Below are 19,454 nucleotides of genomic sequence, written 5' to 3'. Positions count from 1 at the left end.
ACTCAATGGCCACTGTGTCAAGGGTGAAATAAAGTATTAAAGACTTCCTAGAAGTCAATGAAAATGAAAGCACAACATACGCAAGCTCACGAGACACAATGAAAGCGGTGCTAAAGGGAAAGTTAATAGCACTAAGTGCCTTCATTAAGAAATTGGAGAGCTCTAATACTAGTAACTTAAAAGCACACCTAAAAGCTCTAGAACAAGAAACAAGCACACCCAAGAGAAGTAGACAGCAGGAAATAATAAAAATCAGGGCTGAAATCAATAAGTTAGAAACAAAGGAGAACAATACAAAGGGTCAATGAAACCAAGAGCTGGCTCTTTGAGAAAATCAACAAGATAGATACGCTTTTAGCCAAATTAAGTAAAAGGCACAGAGAGAAGATCCAAATTAAGAAAATTAGAAATGAAAAGGGAGACATAACAACAGACACTGAGGAAATCCAAAGAATCATTAGGTCTTTCTTCAAAAGCCTATAGTTCACAAAATTTGAAAATGTAAACAAAATGGACAGTTTCTTGATAGATTCCAGTTGTCAAAGTTAAATCAAGATTGGGTAAATAATTTAAATAGTCCTATAGCCCCTATAGAAATAGAAGCAGTCATCAACTCTCCCAACTAACAAAAAGTCAGGGCCAGATGGTTTTAGTGCAGAATGCTACCAGATTTTCAAGGAACTAATGCTAATACTCCTCAAAAAAATCCACAAAATAGAAACAGAAGGAACCATTCTATGAGGCCACAATCACACTGACACCTAAACCACAGAAAGGCTCAACAAAGAGAATTTTAGACCAATTTCCCTTATGAATATTGATGCAAAAATACTCAATGGGCTGGAGAGATAGCTCAGCAGTTAAGAGCACTGACTGCTCTTTCAGAGGTCCTGAGTTCAATTCCCAGCAACCACAGAGTGGCTCACAACCATCTACAATGGGATCCAATGCCCTCTTCTGGTGTACCTGAAGACAGCTATAGTGTACTCCTATAAAAATAAATAAATAAATAAATAAATAAATAAATAAATAAATAAATCTTTTAAAAAATACTCCCAAACCAAAGCTAAGAACATTATCAAAAACATCATCCATCACGATAAGGTAGGCTTCCTCCCAGGGATGCAGAGATGGTTCAACACACAGAAATCCATCAATGTAATCCACCATATAAACAAACTAAAGAAAACACACACACACACACACACACACACACACACACACACACATACACACACACGATCATCTCATTAGATGCTGAAAAAGCCTTTGAGAAAACCCAACATCCCTTCATGATAAAAGTCTTGGAGAGATCAGGGATGTAAGGCCCATACCTAAACACAATAAAAGTAATAATGCAGCAAACATTCAGCCAACATCAAAGTAAATGAAGAGAAACTTAAAGCAATTCCATTAAAATCAAGGATAAGACAAGGCTGTCTTCTCTCTCTGTATTTATTCAATATAGTATTTGAAGTTCTACCTAGAACAATAAGGTAACTAAAGGAAATGAAAGGGACACAAATTAGAAAGGAAGAAGACAAAGTATTGCTATTCGCAGATGATATGATAGTATACATAAGTGACACCAAGTTCTACTCATGAACTCCTACTGCTGATAAACACCTTCAGCAAAATGGCTGGATACAAAAATTAACACAAAAAACTCAATAGCCCTCCTTTATACATATGATAAATGGGCTAAGAAAGAAATTAGGGAAACAATATCCTTCACAACAGCCACAAATAATATAAAATATCTCAGTGTAGCTCTAACCAAGCAAATGAAAGACCTGTATGACAAGAACTTCAGGTCTCTGAAGAAAGAAACTGAAGAAGATACCAGAAGATGAAAAGATCTCCTTTGCTCATGGATCAGTAGGATTAATATAGTAAAAATAGCCAACTTACTAAAAGCAATCTACAGATTCAATGCAATCCCCATCAAAATTCCAACTTAATTCTTTACAGACCTTGAAAAAGAACAATTCTCAGGTTGGGGATTTAGCTCAGTGGTAGAGCGCTTGCTTATAAGCACAAGGCCCTGGGTTGGTCCCCCAAAAAAAAAAAAAAAAAAAAAAAAAAAAAAAAAAACAATTCTCAACTTCATATGGGGAAAAAAACCCAAAAACCAAAAACCCAGGATAGCTAAAACAAAGAACTTCTGGAGATATCACCACCCCTGATTACAAGCTGTACTTGTACTACAGAGCAATGGCAATAAAATAAAATAAAATAAAAATCCCACATGGTATAGGCATACAAACAGAATGGTTAATTAAAGGAATCAAATTTAAGACTCAGAAATAAATCCACATACCTACAGACAGTAGATTCTTGACAAAGAATCCAAAACCATACAATGGAAAACAGAAAGCATTTTCAACAAATAGTGCTGGTTTAACTAGATATCTTCATGTAGATGAATACAAATAGATCCTTATTTATCACCCTGCATAAAACTCAAGTCCAAGTGGATGAAAGATCTCAACATAAAATTGGATATACTAAATCTAACAGAAGAGAAAATAGGAAATAGTCTTGAATGCATTGGTACAGGAGACAATTTCCTGAACAGACCACCAACAGCTCAGACACTAAGATCAGCAATTAATAAATGGGACTCATGAAACTGAAAAGCTTCTGTAAGGCAAAGGATACTCTCAATAGGACAAAATGGCAGACTATGGAATGGGAAAAGATCTTCACCAACCCTACATCTGACAGAGGGCTAATAGCTAAAATATATAAAGAATTAAAAGACTCCAACAAACTAAATAACCCAGGTTAAAAATGGGGTACAGAGATAAACAGAATTCTCAATGGAGGAATCTCTAATGTCTGAGAAGCACTTAAAGAAATGTTTGACATCTTTAGTCATCGAGGAAATGCAAATCAAAACAACTCTTAAGATTTAAGTGGGGGCTGTCTCTCTGACTCAGATTTTGTTGCCTGTCTTTGGATCTCTTTCTCCTAGCTGGGCTGCCTTGTCTGGCTTCAGTGGGAAAGGCTGCACTGGTCCTGATGAGACTTGATGTGCCAGGGTGGTTTGATACTGGTGGGGTGTGCTGCTCTAAGGAGAACTGGAAGGGGACATGGGAAGAGGTGGAGGGTATAACTTGGAGGAGGGAGAGAGATGCAATGGAGGTATAAAGTGAATGAATGAATGAATGAATGAATGAACAAATGAATGAATAGAAAAAACAAGTGATATAGCTTCTTTACCCTTTCCACCATAAAAGGACAGGAGATAGGTATTACCTATAAAAATGGGCTCTTATCACTGTATTTGCAGATGCCTTTATCTTCCCAACCTCTAAAACCTGAAGTGAAACATTTCTATTGTTTATAAATTACTCAGCCAAAGGCATTTTGTTATAGCACTGGGATGGACTGAGCAATAGGGTTGAGTAAGTGGACAGACGTACGTGGTGATAGGAGAGCTTGGACTGGAAAGCATGGTAACTGGAATATAGGCTCATCAGTGGAGACAGAGGGTAGACTTAGCACATAACTAGGGAACAGGAATTGGATGGAACCCACATATGGCCCAACTATAGAGAAGAGATTTTGTGGAAGAAAAGCATCAAGTATTGTCAGGATGGGCGATGTTCTTTACTGAGGCAGAAAGCCTGGGGCCTAGTAGTGTGTGGGGTGTGTGGGTGTACACATCTTTACTTTTAAAAATGCCAGCTTACAGGGACTCTCATTTCTTCAGGAAGCTAGTCCCAAGTAAAGTCGATTCTTAGCATTTTCTATGTCTCTTGGGCAGGTGACTATAGGATAAACTCCACTGAGGAAACCCCACTGTGGTGACGTTTCTGGTTTGCTCACTGATCCACTTGGCAGTGCTCCCCACAATCCTGCTGAAAGGCTGATGGAATGAATGTCTATGTTCAATGACCTGGAAGGACGTGGAGTCTTAAATGCTCCCACGCTGTCTTCAATCAGATTAGCACCCATGAATGTCTGCCAGCCCAGGAATGGGGTAAGTTTTCTTTGGAGGGAAACATCAACACCATCTGGAGCCTCCACGGTATTTTCTAACTTACTGGTTAGCATCAAATCAAAAGACATATCTCAGTGAGTGAAGTTCTTGCCACCAAGCCTAACAACCTGAGAGAAGATATATACACCTGAAAGATGTCCTCTGACCGCCATAAGCATGTAGGAGCAGATCCCTGCCACCAAAAAATAATGTAATCTGAGAACAAATTAGAGCAGGCCAGGGAGCGGAACAAACGGGTAACAGAAGGGAAGGCACGTGTGACTGGACACTAGTGCCATAGGCGCCAGCTTTCAGGCACCTACATTGCCTGAGAAAACTGATGGCTGTGTGGGGTACAGCACCAGACACCCAAATCTATAAACAACCCATGGGAATTCTAGAACTGAAAAAGCAATCACCCAAGTGAGGCTGAAAACACAACGAGACAGGTCTAGGAGCAGGCTGGACACAGCTAGGGGTTGACGATTTCGAAAATGAAATAGAGGATGCCCGGCCTAATTTTAATTTCAGACAAAGAAGCAGAAGCTTGGAATAAATATGCCCCATGCAAAATTTTAGACTTTCTGAAACGTATCCACTGTTCTCATGACGTTCCTATTTAATGTGATGCTCCTTATTTTATGACAATGATTGGACACAGCTGAAGAAAAGGCTTGTTCTGCTAGAGATACCCAGAATAAAGAATGATATATAAAAAGGGATAAAAAAATCCTAGGAAGAAAACAAGTGAAAACAAGTGAAAGAGACACCGGAGACTTGGTGAGCCGTCTAAGCCCCGTGAAGCGGAGTCCTAGAAAGCAAACAAGTGCCAGAAGTGATATTTAAAGCAACAAATGGCCGAGGTGTCTCCAAGTCAGATTCGCTTCCTGAGGAATAAAAACAAAAAACCCACACCCTAGCTCATCAGAAGAAGGCTGATGGAAAATGAATCCCTCGAAGTATTCAGGAGGAAACACCCCATATTGTCCAAGGATAGCAATAAGACTGATCACAGACTCACCGATGGAAGAACCCCATGGAATGAATATCAAGGAACCTAGAGTTCTATCCCTAGTGAAAATCCCCTTCACTAGGTTAGTAGTTGACTCTGTTTGTCTTCCTGTGGAGTCCCTATCCCCATTCAGGGCCCACAACCCTTCCTCCTATTCTTGCATAAGAGTCCACTGTTTGGCTGTGGGTGTCTGTATCTTTCTGAGTCAGCTGCTGGGTGCAGCCTCTCAGAAAACAACATGCTCCTATCTGCAAGCACAACAGAGTGTCATTAATAGTGTCAGGGACTGGTGCTTGCCCATGACATGGGTCTCATGTTGGGCCAGTTATTGGTTAGCCATTCTCTGTCTCTGCTCCATCCCCCGCGCCTGTACTTCTTGTAGACAGGATAGGTTTTGAGTGGAAAGTTGTGTGGGTGGGTTGGTGTTCCTATTGCTTCATTGGAGTTCCAGCTTGGCTACAGGAGGAAGCCTCTTGAGGCTCTCAGAGCCTGAACAACCAACCAGAGAATATATATGGGTTGGACCTTGGCCTCCCTGCACATATGTAACAGATGTGCAGCTCAGCCTTCATATGGGTCCCAAACAACTGGAGCTGGGCTATCTGAAAAGCTGTTGCCTGTCTGTGGGATATGTTCTTCTAGCTGGGCTGCCTCAGTGGGAGAGGATGTGCCTAGTCCTGTAGAGACTTGATGTGCTAGCGTAGGGGAATAACCAGGGTTCCCACACCTGCTCAGAGGAGAAGGGAAAGGAGAAGGAGGAAGAATTGTGGGAAAGAGTAACCAGGAGGGGGACAGTGAATGGGATATAAAGTGAATAAGTAATAAAAAAAATAAAGACTGAAAATAAGGTGGGGATGTAGCTTAGAGGTAGAGTGATTACCTCATACCTACATATCTGGAAGTCTCATCCTGATACATTGGGGGCGGGGCTGAAACGCAAAGGCTACACATATATAAACCAGCCAAGGGGAGAACAAGAACAGCAGATAAGCATGAAGAACAGGGGCGAAGCCTGGTGTTCTGGAAGATGCAAAGATAAGTAATGCTGCAGAGATGATGGCCAGGATGGGAGAGGAGAAGAGAGGTGAGAACAGCTCCTGGCAAGGAGCGTTGGGGTGAGCAGAGATAGTTCTGCTAAGGGCAAGCAGGGCTGCAGCATGTTTGCATGTTGTCTCAGTGTTTCTACTGCTGTGCTAAATATCAACACCAAAGCAGCTTGGGGAGGGAGCTGAGGGTGGATTTTATCGTGTGGCCCAGGGAAATTATGGTAGGAACTCAAAGCAGGAAGCTGGAAGCAGGAGTGGCGCAGAGGCCATGGAGGGTGCTGCTGACTGACGTGTTCTTCATGGCTTGTGCGGCCTGCTCTCTTACACAACTCCGGACCACCAGCCCAGAAGGGGGCACTGCCCACAATGGACTTGGTGCTTCAGCATTAATCACTAATTAAAGGAATGTTCCACGGTCTTACCTACAGGCCAATATGGTGGAAACATTTTCTCAATTGACATTCTCTCCTCCAGAATGACTCTAGTCTGTGTTAAGTTGACTTGAAATCTAGCCAGAGCAGGTCAGTAATCAGAAAACATATCTAATATTCAACTAACCGTGTGTGTGTGTGTGTGTGTGTGTGTGTGTGTGTATGTGTGTGTGTGTGTATGTGTGTGTGTGTGTTTGGGATCTAACCGATAGCTTTGAGCATGCTAATCACACACTCTACCACTGAACTACATCCCTAATCTTTAGACTGAAATATTTACCTCCCAGAATAAAGATTTTTGTTCTAGTTTCCCTTCCTTCCTTCCTTCCTTCCTTCCTTCCTTCCTTCCTTCCTTCCTTCCTTCCTTCCTTCCTTCTCTATCTTTCTCTTTTAACTATAAAGAAATATTGTCGGGGCTGGAGAGATGGCTCAGTGGTTAAGAGCACATGCTGCTCTTCCAGAGGCCCTGAGTTCAAATCCCACAGCAAGCACATGATGACTCACGACCATCTGTAATGAGAACTGAGGCCCTCTTCTGGTGTGTCTGAAGACAGCTACAGTGTACTTATATATAATAAATAAATAAATAAATCTTTAAAAAAAAAAAAAAGAAAAAAAACATTTTCAATTTCAATTCTTGCTGCTGTTTGGTTCTTTGTCATGCCTAAAGCAGACAGCCCTCAGTCAAAAGGTTAACAGTCTTTTTTTTTTTTTTTTTTAAATAACAAAACATACATGGATCAATAAACACAAATGGTTTCCCCTTTAAAAATATAAAGACATTTCTAATCAAATAAGAACTGAGCAAATGTACCATTAACACAGGCTTAAAAATAAAACACTAACAGGAATCCTTCAAGCAAACCAAGCCCAGGGTGAGCTACAGAGGCTGGAGGAGCAATGGAAGCAAATGTCCTATAAACCTAGGTGAACACTGATTGTGCGATGTTAACAGTGTTAAGTGTAGACGGAGTCAGAGCACGTGCACATAGTAAACGGCCAGAAAGAGCAAGAGACTCAAAGTACTGTACAGCCCCAAGGGGCAGAATGCAGTGTTGAAGCAGCATGTCCCTGTCATCTCAGCTTGGGGTGGGCATGGGTGAGCAGAAATCAGGATGAAGTACACGGTGACAAGTTGTCTTTAAAAACAAAATGACAACTAAAGTCAGAGGTGGAGGCAGGGTTTTAAGTATGAGACCAGTTTGAAAAAGAGTAAGAACATGGCCAGGCGAGGTATCTTCAATGCAAACCAGAGGACCCGGTTTTTACCCACAGCATCCAAGTGAAAAACCAAGCAGGGTGGCATCTATAACTTCACACTCTGCCCAACACCGGGGAGACAGAGAAACATCCCTAGAGCCTAGTGGCCAGCTAACTCAGTCAAACCAGTAAGAAACTGCCTCAAAAAGAAAGGTGGGGACAATGGGGGGTGCTTACTGTCAACCTCCGGGTCCTCTTGCAAGCATATATATGTCCAAACCATATGCACATGTAGACGACACATGAACACACACACATGTATGTATATATGTATGTATATATATGTATGTATGTGTATGTATATATATATATATATATGCATGCTTGGTGTTTTAAGAGTAAGAAAGAAGAGACAAATATAAAGTAGGCAGGAGAGAAGATGGAAGGGTGGAAGGAAGGTAGGAGCCACATTAAAAACTAAAAAGCCAGCTGTGGCAGTGCACACCATTATTCCCAGCACTCTGGAGGCAAAGGCAGGAGGATCTCAGGTTGAGGCCAGCCTGGTCTACAGAGTGAGTTCCGGGACAGTAAGGGCTACTCAGAGAAACCCTGTCTCAAAAAAATAAAAAACAAAAACCACGGGGGCTGGAGAGATGGCTCAGTGGTTAAGAGCACTGACTGCTCTTCCAGAGGTCCTGAGTTCAATTCCCAGCAACCACATGGTGGCTCACAACCATCTGTAATGGGATCTGATGCCCTCTTCTGGTGTGTCTGAAGACAGCTACAGTGTGTGTGTGTGTGTGTGTGTGTGTATGTGTGTATAATAAAAAAATAAATCTTAAAAAAAATTTAAAAGTGGGCGATACAAACATCAAAGAAACTGTAAGATAATAGAAAAAAATCAGACACATTAGTAACTATAGTTAGTGTAAGTAGATCCAACACCCTATTAGCGAATACCTCCTTGTGTAAATACCTCACCTACAATCTACAGGTGAAGACTTCCACGCACAGAGAAGTTGAGCAACTTGTCCAGACTGTCTGACCGTCAACTCACAGTAGCAAGGTTTAAAGCCAGCAGCGAGCCTCCTCTGCTCCCCACCCCCATCACTGTAGGTCACCCCTCCTGCAGCCTGCACCCAGGTGCTTGCAGCAAGCTCCTAACTCACCTCTCAGGTGCCACATTGTTGTGTCTCATCTCTTCCTCCAAATTAAACTCTTCCTAAACGCCATTTACTTGAGAACAAAGGCAGCAGGTCTTGTGAGGCTCCTTTAGAATGATCACACCTCCCTTGTTCTGCAGCTTCTGGCCCTGGCCAGAAACAGCTTCCTGTGGCTTCTAAAAGTAGTTTCCCTTGTGTGGAATGAGAACTATCCTGCAAGCCCTCCAGGGTTAGCACTTCCTCTGTCACTATGGTTACAAAGATAGCTACCACTCACTGAACATTTTCTCTATGCCCAGTACAGTGGGGCGGGTTAAAAAGCATCCCTCATTCCCCTTTAACCTTCATGATTCCACCCCACAGGCAGGGTGCTTGGCTCTGACAAGTCAGTCAGCCAGTAGTTCATGAAGTCACCACCATGTGCCATCCTTTAAGAGGAAGAAGAGCAACCCATCTCCCTCAAACATGTATGACAGCAGCTATTGAGTGACATGCAGAACATAAGACAGGGAGGAGGTGGACTGTCACGTGGATTGTAACGTGAGAGGGTGATCCAGAAGGGCTTGAAAGCAAGGTGGTACTTGGGAGACGACGTGAAGGGGAGGAAATGGACCATTTCCGTGTCTCAGAGCTGGCGAGCAGAATGCTTTGAGGAACAGTGTGGAGGGTGGTGTTGAAATGTCACATCGGTTACTTTGACCTTGTGACTAGACGGACCCTACTGCTGGGCCACAGAAGATAGTGATCCAGGGACTGGCTCTGCCTTGGAATGATAGAAAACTGCCATCTCCCCCTCATGACGTTGTGTGAGCCAGAGGCTGACGAGGCCTTTCTATTCCAGGAGACAGACCAGGTCCTTGGAATTGGATCTGAGTCTCTATTTTTCTTCCCCCTTAAACACAGGGAAGGCCTAGGAAATACGATATGTCTGGTCTTAACTAAATATTGAAGTCTCATATAACCATCATCTCAGGGGAAAATGGGGGAGCTGGAGAATTGACTTGTTGCTCTTGCAGAGGACCAGGTTCAATTCCCAGGCCCCATGGGGTGGCTCACAACCACCTGCAACTCCAGAACAGAGGATCTCCAGACCTCAATGGGCACCAGGCATGTGCATGAAGTACTAACATATGTGTAGACCAAACACCCATACACATAAATAAATAATTAAATAAATAAATAAATAAATAACAAATTTTAAAAAGAATGGAGCTGTTTAAACCAAAAGAGCACGTCCACTTAATGATGTAGGGCTGAGAACTTTAAAGAACGGGATGGTGTTCATTGGACTAAATATGCAGCATCTGTCTCCAAAGAGGAGACTTGTTCTTCCTGTACAGTGGATGTTGACAGGGAAAGAAAAACATGATGGTGTGCCACGATTTAGTGAAGACAGAATCTCAAAGGGCTCCGCAGGAGAAAGACCCTGCCCACCAGATCACACGGAGATGCCAAGAAAAGGCGAGAGCCACAGGCAAACCAGACATCTGCTCAAGTCTGGAGCCCACTGGGGAGGGCACTGACTTGGGGTGACAGGTCTTCAACAACTTTCTATGGGCGCAGGCTTCAAACCTCTCAGGGACCTTTAACACAGAGGACAAGAAGACCAGGCCAAGGGGCTTCGCCCAGCCTTTGCTTTTTTCAGGAAGACTTAAGAGGCTAAAACATGTCTGGAGACACTAAGCATTCAAGTATTTGAAAATAATTCTCCAAATACAGTGGACACAAAGTGGTCCTTAAGTATTTGTGCAAATATTACATCTATACATTATGTGTGAACATTTATAACCATGATGAAACCTCTTTAGTAAACAGTGTGCTGTGGTTAAGCTAAAGGAAAAATTTTATCACCACTCCAATGAGAGGGGAAGGCAAGTGCTGTTTTGCATGACCAGGCATGTGGCCTACCCCAACCCTTCCATGATGCTGTGCTTCAGAGCGGAAAAATACCTGCCCTATGGCATTCACCAGGAGCGATGGCTGGCAGGAGTAGTTACCAGATGAGGAATCCCTGCTCAGAGAATGTTATTCTCAATTCACCTCAGGCATTTCTACCCTCAGATGAGAAGCTTAAAATCTGTAAACTGGACTTAAAATACATCGCAGAGAATGCTGAACTCTATTGCCCCCAAGTGGTCATAAGTGATATGACAGCCCCACTAGAGTTCTCTGTTGGCAAGGCAGCTAGGGAAAGATAAAAAAACAAAACAAAAACAAAGACACCGCAGAAGTCAGTTACTGATGCTGAAGAGATGGTTCAGTGGTTAAGCGCACTGGCTACTCTTTCAGAGAGCCTCGGTCCAGCTCTCAGCACCCACATAGTGGAGCACAGCCATCACTGACTCCAGTTCCAGGGAATTCAAAGAGTCACTTCTAGTCCCCCTCAACAGGCCCTATGCACTATCACATGAGTGGTGCACTTACGTACACACAAGCAAACATTCATACACACAAAACAATAAAGCAGGTACTGTGTAGAAGAGGACAGAGAAGGCTAAGGAAAGAGTATTTTTATGCTACAGCTTCCTCTTACGATTAAAGAGGAGCAACGAGAATCTGCTGGAAATGGGGCAGAATGTGCTCTTTCATGCCCAGTTCTGTGGCCCAGGAAAATTAGTCTCTTAACTCTCAAATAACCACCGGCCGACTGGGAACACTGAACAAGAATGGATGTGATCTTTTTACACAGTAATTGCATGGGGAGTTGGCCAAACTGCATGGTAGTATCCTGTAACTTGATGTTTTACCTGAAACACTGCAATTTTAAAGCATTTTGTTAGAGAAATCTATGTAGTACAAACACTAGTCGACATTTAAAACACTGGTTTGGCAAGGGGGAGAAAAGAGGAATATGTCTTGAAGAAGGCATCATGTAATAAATTTATTATGTTTTGTTACATTTTTCCAGTTTTCTCTTAATTCCAACTGTATACTATACAACCAACTGCTGTCTCAGAAATAAAACGTTTTCAACATAAAAATATAAATTCTGCTTCTTAAAAGTGCGTACACCTTGAATAATAAAATATACAAATAAATAAACAGAAGGCAGTAACACACCTCATGCACTTGGCCTAACATAATTTAAAATGCAGGATACACTTTCTTCCAGCCTGCAGGAAGGATACTCTGCCGTCCTTTTACTGCAAAATTAAATTTATACAGAGCTCACTAATGATGGCTCATGAATGACAGACACCAAAGCATTTTGTGTACAGTGATATGACATGCAGCTTTTAAGACTAGAGAAATACACGCTGGTGCAAAAACACAAGAGAATCAAAACAAAACAAAACAAAACAAAACAAAACAAAAACAAAACACAACACATTTTGGTAATGGGGCCTGAACTCAATTTTAACAGTGGTGAGAGGCACAGTTGGTGAGCAGACCTACACAGAACATAAATGCCTACAGGAAAAACCAACAGAACTACAAGCACAGAAACACAGTCCCCCAGTCTGGAATAGCACCTAGCAAAGTTCACGCTGCAGAGTTCATAGCAGCAGAGAGCTCGACTCTGGGAGGCTGTGCCAAAGCTGTCCCAGCTCTGATGTTTTCCTGATAGCCTTAACATATGGGCCGTGTCAGATGAACTCTTTGTCGGCAGCCTGATGCTCAATGATGAGGGCACACAGCAGTGGAGCACTCAAAGAGGTACAGCGCACCTGGTTCACCACAGATTGAAACCAAACCTCATGTGCCTCTGTAGGTAACATACACTACCAAATTCCTGGTATTACATGATTTTTTTTAATTACATGAAAAAACATCAACAAGGGCTCCAAAATAATTTGAATAAAATGTTTCACATTTGTTTTCAAACTATAAAGGATTCCAAAAACTACGTTCCAAGTAGGAAAGACCTAGAGGGGAGTGAACCTGAGCGGGAGGCCCAGTGCTACCTGTGGTTTACAACCCCGCTGTCAAAAGCAGGGCAGGGTTTGCTAGGCTAGGCAGGAACTTTCTGTCTTCTACACATTTTTTTTTCCTTTTTCTTTTTTTTGGAGCTGGGGACCAACCAGGGCCTTGCGCTTGCCTAGGCAAGCGCCTACCCTGAGCAAATCCCAACCCCTCTACCACATTTTTTAACCTGGAGTGACTTCCTCTCCTGCACAGGTCGGTCTCTGCCCCACAGTAGAATCTGGAGAGAGGCTCTGGGAAGTAATTCAGACCCCTCAGGGCACTCTGCCTGCACACCAGCAAATAAGAACAATCCCTAGACACACCAAGCATAAAACACTTCACATTTCTAAATCAAGCCTTGAATTCAGAAAGCCCCCTAACACACACACACACACACACACACACACACACACACACACACACACACACACACACACACACACACACACATTCCAAGCCAAGGATGGACACCTTTTAATTTTCTTGTCCAGAACAATTGGAGTTCTTCCTGAGTACCCTCCATGGCAGTGATGATTCTCGCCATAAACTGTTGGCAAAAAGATGGCGTACCACATCCTTCACTTCTGACTGCAAACAAGAAAGGAAAGTCACAGAACCCAGGCAGTGCTAATTGGCATCAAAAGCCTGGGAGCTGCCCAGGCATTCCAAGTCCCTTGGTGATACTAGTGACCTCAGGTGAACCCTCCAGAATAGGCCCAGGAAGAGTCTATTGAGATGTGAAGACACCTCTTACATATGCTGTGAAGCTCCTGTCCCTGCCCCTACTTGTGCCCCATGGCAAACAATGATTTTAAATAAACATGAAATGGATCTAAACCCGAGTCCACTGTACGACACTATCATACATTCCATATGCTTCATCTTACTGACACCAGTAGGTGGGAAGCTCCAAAATCTTCCTTAGCAGCTCCAAGTCTCTACAAAAGCACTTACAAATGGCTAGCACTGGGTAAAGCCACATCTCTCCATGTGATGATGAAAGAAGATTAGAAGATATAAAAAAGTAAAATCTATAGAAAATGGCAGGTTATTTCTTAGAACAAAATACTTTAGGAAAGTCTTCAGGCTAAATACAGTATATACACCAGTGTATGTTCAACATGTCCAATCACTCCCGCTTGCAAAATACTCTTTTATACACAGTCTCAGCAAGGACCAAGGAGATTAGCAAAGAAACAGATGCAACCTGAACTCACATCCACACTGATGATGAAGCCACATTTAAAAATTACAAACTCAAAAATACAACTCCGGAACCTAAGAGTTGAGCCAACGTTGAGTGTAGTTCTCTGTGTCTTTTTGACCAACTGCTTGCACAGGTAGTATGAGCATGCTTTCTGAGCTGGACGGTGGGCATGCACAATCGTTTTCCTTACTCAGGGGTAAAAATGATTGGTCATGCTCAAAAGGCAGCTGCAAAAACAGCGTGGGGTCTGATCAAAAGGCAGCATGGGACGCTGAGCAGTTGGTGAAATAAAAGCTTCATATCCCACCTGAAAGGTGCAGTCAGGTTAAACAGCACTGAACCCTTTTGAAAACCACAGCAAAATCAGCCTGCACACTAGCAGCTAAATTGTTTTTATAGTACACACTGGTTTGTCAGTAAATTTTGCCCTTCTCAACCCCAAAATACAAGCATCATCAATGCACCTCCAAAATGTGTTTTAAGGAAACTGTGCTTATGATTTCCAACCTAGCTCAAAATCCGACCCAGAACACTAACTGTCTTTGTATTCAATGGCAATCTCCAGAGGAAACTAACTTCAGCTACTTAGTGATCTGTCAAAATGAAACGTGGTATCGCATGTCCATCTACTCCAAGAGAATACTTGAAATGAGCTTTCTTCATAACTCTTTAATACGTATTCCCTTAAGCTGCCACTACTGTTCCCTTTTCATACCAATCCTGTTAGTTTTATGATAGTTAATTTAGAGGGATTGACAATGCCTCCCAGCCCTCAATAACTCCACATCCATCTCATACATAGCAGGTCAGTTCTGCTGGGAAGCAGACAGTTCGGTCTGAACCAGTGATGAACAAGCTACAGCCACAGCTCCTGCTGAAGCTTCCTGCTTGACTGTACATGCAAAGCAGGCCCAAATGAACGAATGACTAAAGAAGGACTCCATGCGTTCAGGGCGACCTTATCGCTGCACAACTGTGGCACCACACAGCTATCCCACACTGCTCCACAGATCTGCACAGCACTACTGACTCTTAATCGGACTTTCACTGCAGCATGAGAAAACACAAATGAGGTTGGCCAGGGTCCTAAGTGACAGGAGTGTATGAGCTTCATGCTTCCACATCATCTGAGGAGTTGTGAAGGCTGGGTGGAAGGGTGACTTAAGGAATGGTGTAGCCTCATGCACACAATGTTTACAGGAAAAGAGAGCAAGAACAAAGGATTTTTATTTAACAGCAAAACATTACCAATGTATCACACTGTTGGTTGGTGCTCTGTGCTTCCTGGGAATGATTGCCCTAACAGGCTAAGCAGGAACTCAGGCCTACCATCTGAGTTAGCCCCCAAAGTACACATGTTCACTGCCCAAATCACTGAGAGAAAGATTTTAACAACCAAGTCCCTAACCCTGCCACAGAACTGAATGAACCAAGTGATAATATTCTCATACGTTATTTCACTGCAGGCTGCACTTCAAAGTAGTATTCTCTGTGTCTTAAATATAGATCCCAGCAGTCAGGAATTAGATTTTACCACTTTCCCCCTCGCACAAGCTTCACAGCCTAGACAATGCCATGGCACTTCCTGATTTTTTCTACTGAATTAAATATGAAGTAAGCACTAAACTCCATATGCATGTAGCTTTTAGATTTATTATATTATAGAAAATGTATTTCTATATCCCATGGAAAAGTAAAGACCAGTAGAGGATTTTAGTTTTGTTTTGTTTTAAAAAACAGGATATGCAGGGAAGGAAGGATCCATTCCTACTGCATTCAAGAATAAAACGATGTAGTGCTGTGAAAATTAAGGTAGTTTCTATTCATCTTAATTATGGCAAAACAGCTTGTTATTAAAATCCTTTGTCTTATCACACTGTAATTCTAAGACTGTTTCAGAGGCTCAAATCACATAAATGCTCAATTCCTGATACCGATGGTCTCAACATTTGGTGGTTTTTCAGGAAAAAATAAAATAAAATAAAACAAGATTGGTGGCTAAACACTGATGGGGCTCACCTTGTGCCACTGAATACATCATGACTCCAAGGTAGCTGTCATCTCAGTTACACCAAGGCAGGACAGAGAGCTTTGATGCTTTGGGAAGCCACAATGGGGTTTGGGGGCCGGGGTGGGGGAGTATAAAAGCAGCCAGTACAGGACTGAGTGCGTGGGTACGGGCTCACAGACACTGGATTGGGTAGAGAGCATTGTGGTAATGTGCATAAGGCTAAACAACTAAGCCTCAAATACCACAAGAGCTGAAAATTCCACCCTCAACCTGCAAGCTACCAGCTAATGTCCCATTAGCAGCAAAATAAACTTAAACCTACTGGAAATATTTCCCAAGAGGTATTCCTAAAAAAAAAGGATAGAAGGACAGTGTAGAAATCAAAACTGCATGCACATACGCACTGCAGTCACTTCACAGAAATACTGAAGAGGGAGGCCTGGGAACCATGAGCTTTAGAATTTAATAACTACAAACTCAATGAGTTATATCTAATGACAAAATGACAAATGCTATTCTGAGAATCACAACCATGATTTTCTTGATATTAAAAAAATAAATAAATAGGATACTAAAAAACTGAGCTGCAAAGTATTTCTAAGAGATTTCTACAAGTCTTGGAAAGCTATTTTCTTTATCTGTGAGAATTCAGTGAGGTTCCCCTTTTCATATATAAGAATGCGATTTGCAACTACATGCCAGGGGGACCATATGCCAGACTCTGCTTCTGAATTCTGTCAGAGATTACCTCTTCAGAACAGAGTAGACAGAAATACGCTACTCAAGAGAAGTTGAAAGGAAGACTGACACCAGGATCCTCAGTGCATGCACAGGGCTCCGAGGCCTTACCTCACATCAACATACCGTCAGTGGCTCTCGGCAAGAGGCAATGTCTTTCTTTTCTAAGCAATAAGACAAGGCAGTGAACACACACACAAGGGGCAGTATGAGAGCATCAATTTCTAACAGAAATAAGCAGCATCAAGAAAGGAAAATGGTATCAACTCAGGCTTTAGCTTGGAATAAAATGTTTTTCTCTGGGAATCTTTCAACAGCATTAACTATTCTGCTACACTTCGAAATTCCAATGGTTAGCAAAATGAGAATGAAAAAAAAATTAGTGACTGGCTTTCTGACAATTCAGAATTTGTCAGCTCTTAGAACATATACAAGGAGTCAAGACAGGCTATCACTTCAGATATGAAAGTAGCAAAGGCTTATGCCTACCTGTAAAGCTTCTACCTGTGGCAATAGGACACAGTCACCACCCCCATGTCACCTTCCTCCTGAACCCATTTATTAGTAATGTGCACCCATCCTAGACTAGCTGAGTATATATACCTGAGAAACATTAGTGTTAAGATATTGCCCTTACAAAGACTGGGAGATGGGGCCAAAGTGCAGAAAGCAAGTTTTCCCTCAGTTTATTTTGTTGTTAGCATCAGTTTTTGTTTAAGATCCTGATGCCACTCAACAATCCACAAGAAAATAAATTCTGCTCAGATGAAACCCAAGTCTAATAGTTCACCTGTCTATACACTGATAGCTTAATTGGTTAACAGGTTTCCAAATCCTAGTGTCCAATGAAGTCATTAGAGTTCACTAGAAAGAAATAGGTACGATTGCTAAAGGGACTATCCAGATTATTTTCTACAATTATTCCAGTTAGCTTGGTATCAATGCTTTGCCTATGGCTGTTATTTGGTCAATGGCAGAATAAGGCGACGCTTTTAACAATTTGAGTTCCACACACACATTCATACTCTCATAGTCAGGCACATGACCCCAAAATACAAAATAAAAGCATAGAGGGCTTTGGTGTGGGAGGGGGTTCTAAATAAATAAACATCTGTACAGATAAAACACCCGACTGCAGAAGATCACTGAGGTTTGTGAGAAGGCCGTGCAGAGGTTTGCATGCTAGAAGACAGCTTTTTGGAGCCTTTCTCAGTGGTCGACCTGCTACTGGGAGACAAGGGAGCTCCGGAATCTACCTGGGAAGACTTGGATCTGCGAGCAGATAGCAAGGAATGTTTAGCAGAAGCAGGGTCCTTAGAGACAAGCTGTTCCTTTCCAGTTGTATTTGTGTTTGGCTGCTGTGAGCCCGGGGGTTGATGGCCTTTCTCTGCCTTGTCATCTGCAGTGTTCTTACTGACTGACTTGACAGAGCTCCCACCAGCCTTTTTGGATAGCAAGGCTGTCTTGCCGAGATCAGTTGACCGCCGGGTTTCTTTCTGTCTCAAGGCTGACTTAAAGAAGGACAGTCCCTTATCCTCAGACTTGCTGTCCCTCTTCAACCCAGAGCGTACACTTGTGCTAGGTGAGCGCAGGCTGGCCATGGAGGAGCTCCGGACATGTTTGCCATCAACTCTGCTGTCCCCTGCTCTGGCCTGATTCACCCGAGGGGAGCTGGGTTTGGAGGTGGAGGTGGAGGTGACGCTGGCTCTGTCAGAGCCTAAGCTTTGTCTGGAACCCTGTCTACTCAAGCTCCGGTCGGAAGTCCTGCTCTTCCCAGAGGGGAGGGGGCCCCTGGTGGCAGGGCCTGGGGCTGTTTTGGCAGATATGGAAGAGGAGGAGTGAGTAAAGGCAGAAGCAGACTTTTGCTTCTGTGGTGAAGGAGATGACATGGATTCCTGGGACCTGGGGGATGATTCTTTTTTGGGTTGGGTAGAGGCAGAGGACGAATGCCTTCCACTTGTCCTGGAAGAATCTGCTTTGCTCCGACAGCGGGCAGGTTTCATGGAAACCTTCACAGGAACAGGAGAAGAAGGGGATGGACTTGAAAGAGAAGATTCCTGGCTAGCCAAGGCCGGCCTTCCCTTCCGCGTGCTCTTCTCTGGTTCAGAAGTGCCTTTGGAACTAGGGGATCTCTTGGTTGTGCTCTCTGGCTTCTTTGTGAGGGAATCTGAGTGGCTTGGAGATTTCACCTCTTTGACTGGAGAGCTGTCAACAGAATCACTCTGGTCCACATAAGCAATCTGGTTATTATTATCAAAAGGATCAGAGACTGGGGGCAAATGATCCCCTTGTGCTCGGTTTTTGCTTGGTGTGTCTACAACACTGGAGTTCAATTTTCTAGAGTCTGAGTCATCTTTGAACACACCTTCCATGACAGCCAGTGGGGCCCGGCCCGCAGCCTTGTGCTCTCGTCTACTGTGACTATCACTTGGTTCCTGGTGGCTACCAGAAAGGTTCCGCAGACTACCAAAGCAAGAGATGGACACTTTGTCATCACCTGCCTCTCCAATCCTTTCAAGAGTGGAGGCAGACCCATGGATTGGGGAGTCCCCTGAGAAGCGGGAGGGAGAATTGGAGCGCATCTGCAGCTTGGCAGACAGGGACCAAGAAGGCCGCATGCAGTTTTCATTGACAGCTAAGGGGCTGGTGACAGAAGATCTGGATGACAAGCTTTGACGCTGCACACTTCTCACGAATGGTCGAGTAGAAAAGCCTCCTGCATGGCAGAGAAAAGTCTGTCAGGCTAAACCAA

The 19,454-nt window shown here is 43.1% G+C and overlaps 1 protein-coding gene across 1 annotated transcript in view; it reads right to left on the bottom strand.

Moving 5' to 3' along the window:
- Window positions 1-16,413: 16,413 nt before the first annotated feature.
- Usp31 (ubiquitin specific peptidase 31) overlaps window positions 16,414-19,454 on the bottom strand; it is a 61,967-nt gene continuing 58,926 nt past the window's right edge. The window contains 1 exon segment of the mRNA XM_032892748.1: window positions 16,414-19,418. Coding sequence (XP_032748639.1) covers window positions 17,845-19,418 — 1,574 coding nt within the window. The 3' untranslated portion in view covers window positions 16,414-17,844.

The sequence above is a fragment of the Rattus rattus genome, chromosome 2 (assembly GCF_011064425.1).
Source record: "Rattus rattus isolate New Zealand chromosome 2, Rrattus_CSIRO_v1, whole genome shotgun sequence".
In the NCBI taxonomy this organism is placed as follows: domain Eukaryota; kingdom Metazoa; phylum Chordata; class Mammalia; order Rodentia; family Muridae; genus Rattus; species Rattus rattus.
The sequence above is the reverse complement of the archived record's forward strand: the minus strand, read 5'-3'. Positions and strand labels throughout refer to the sequence as shown.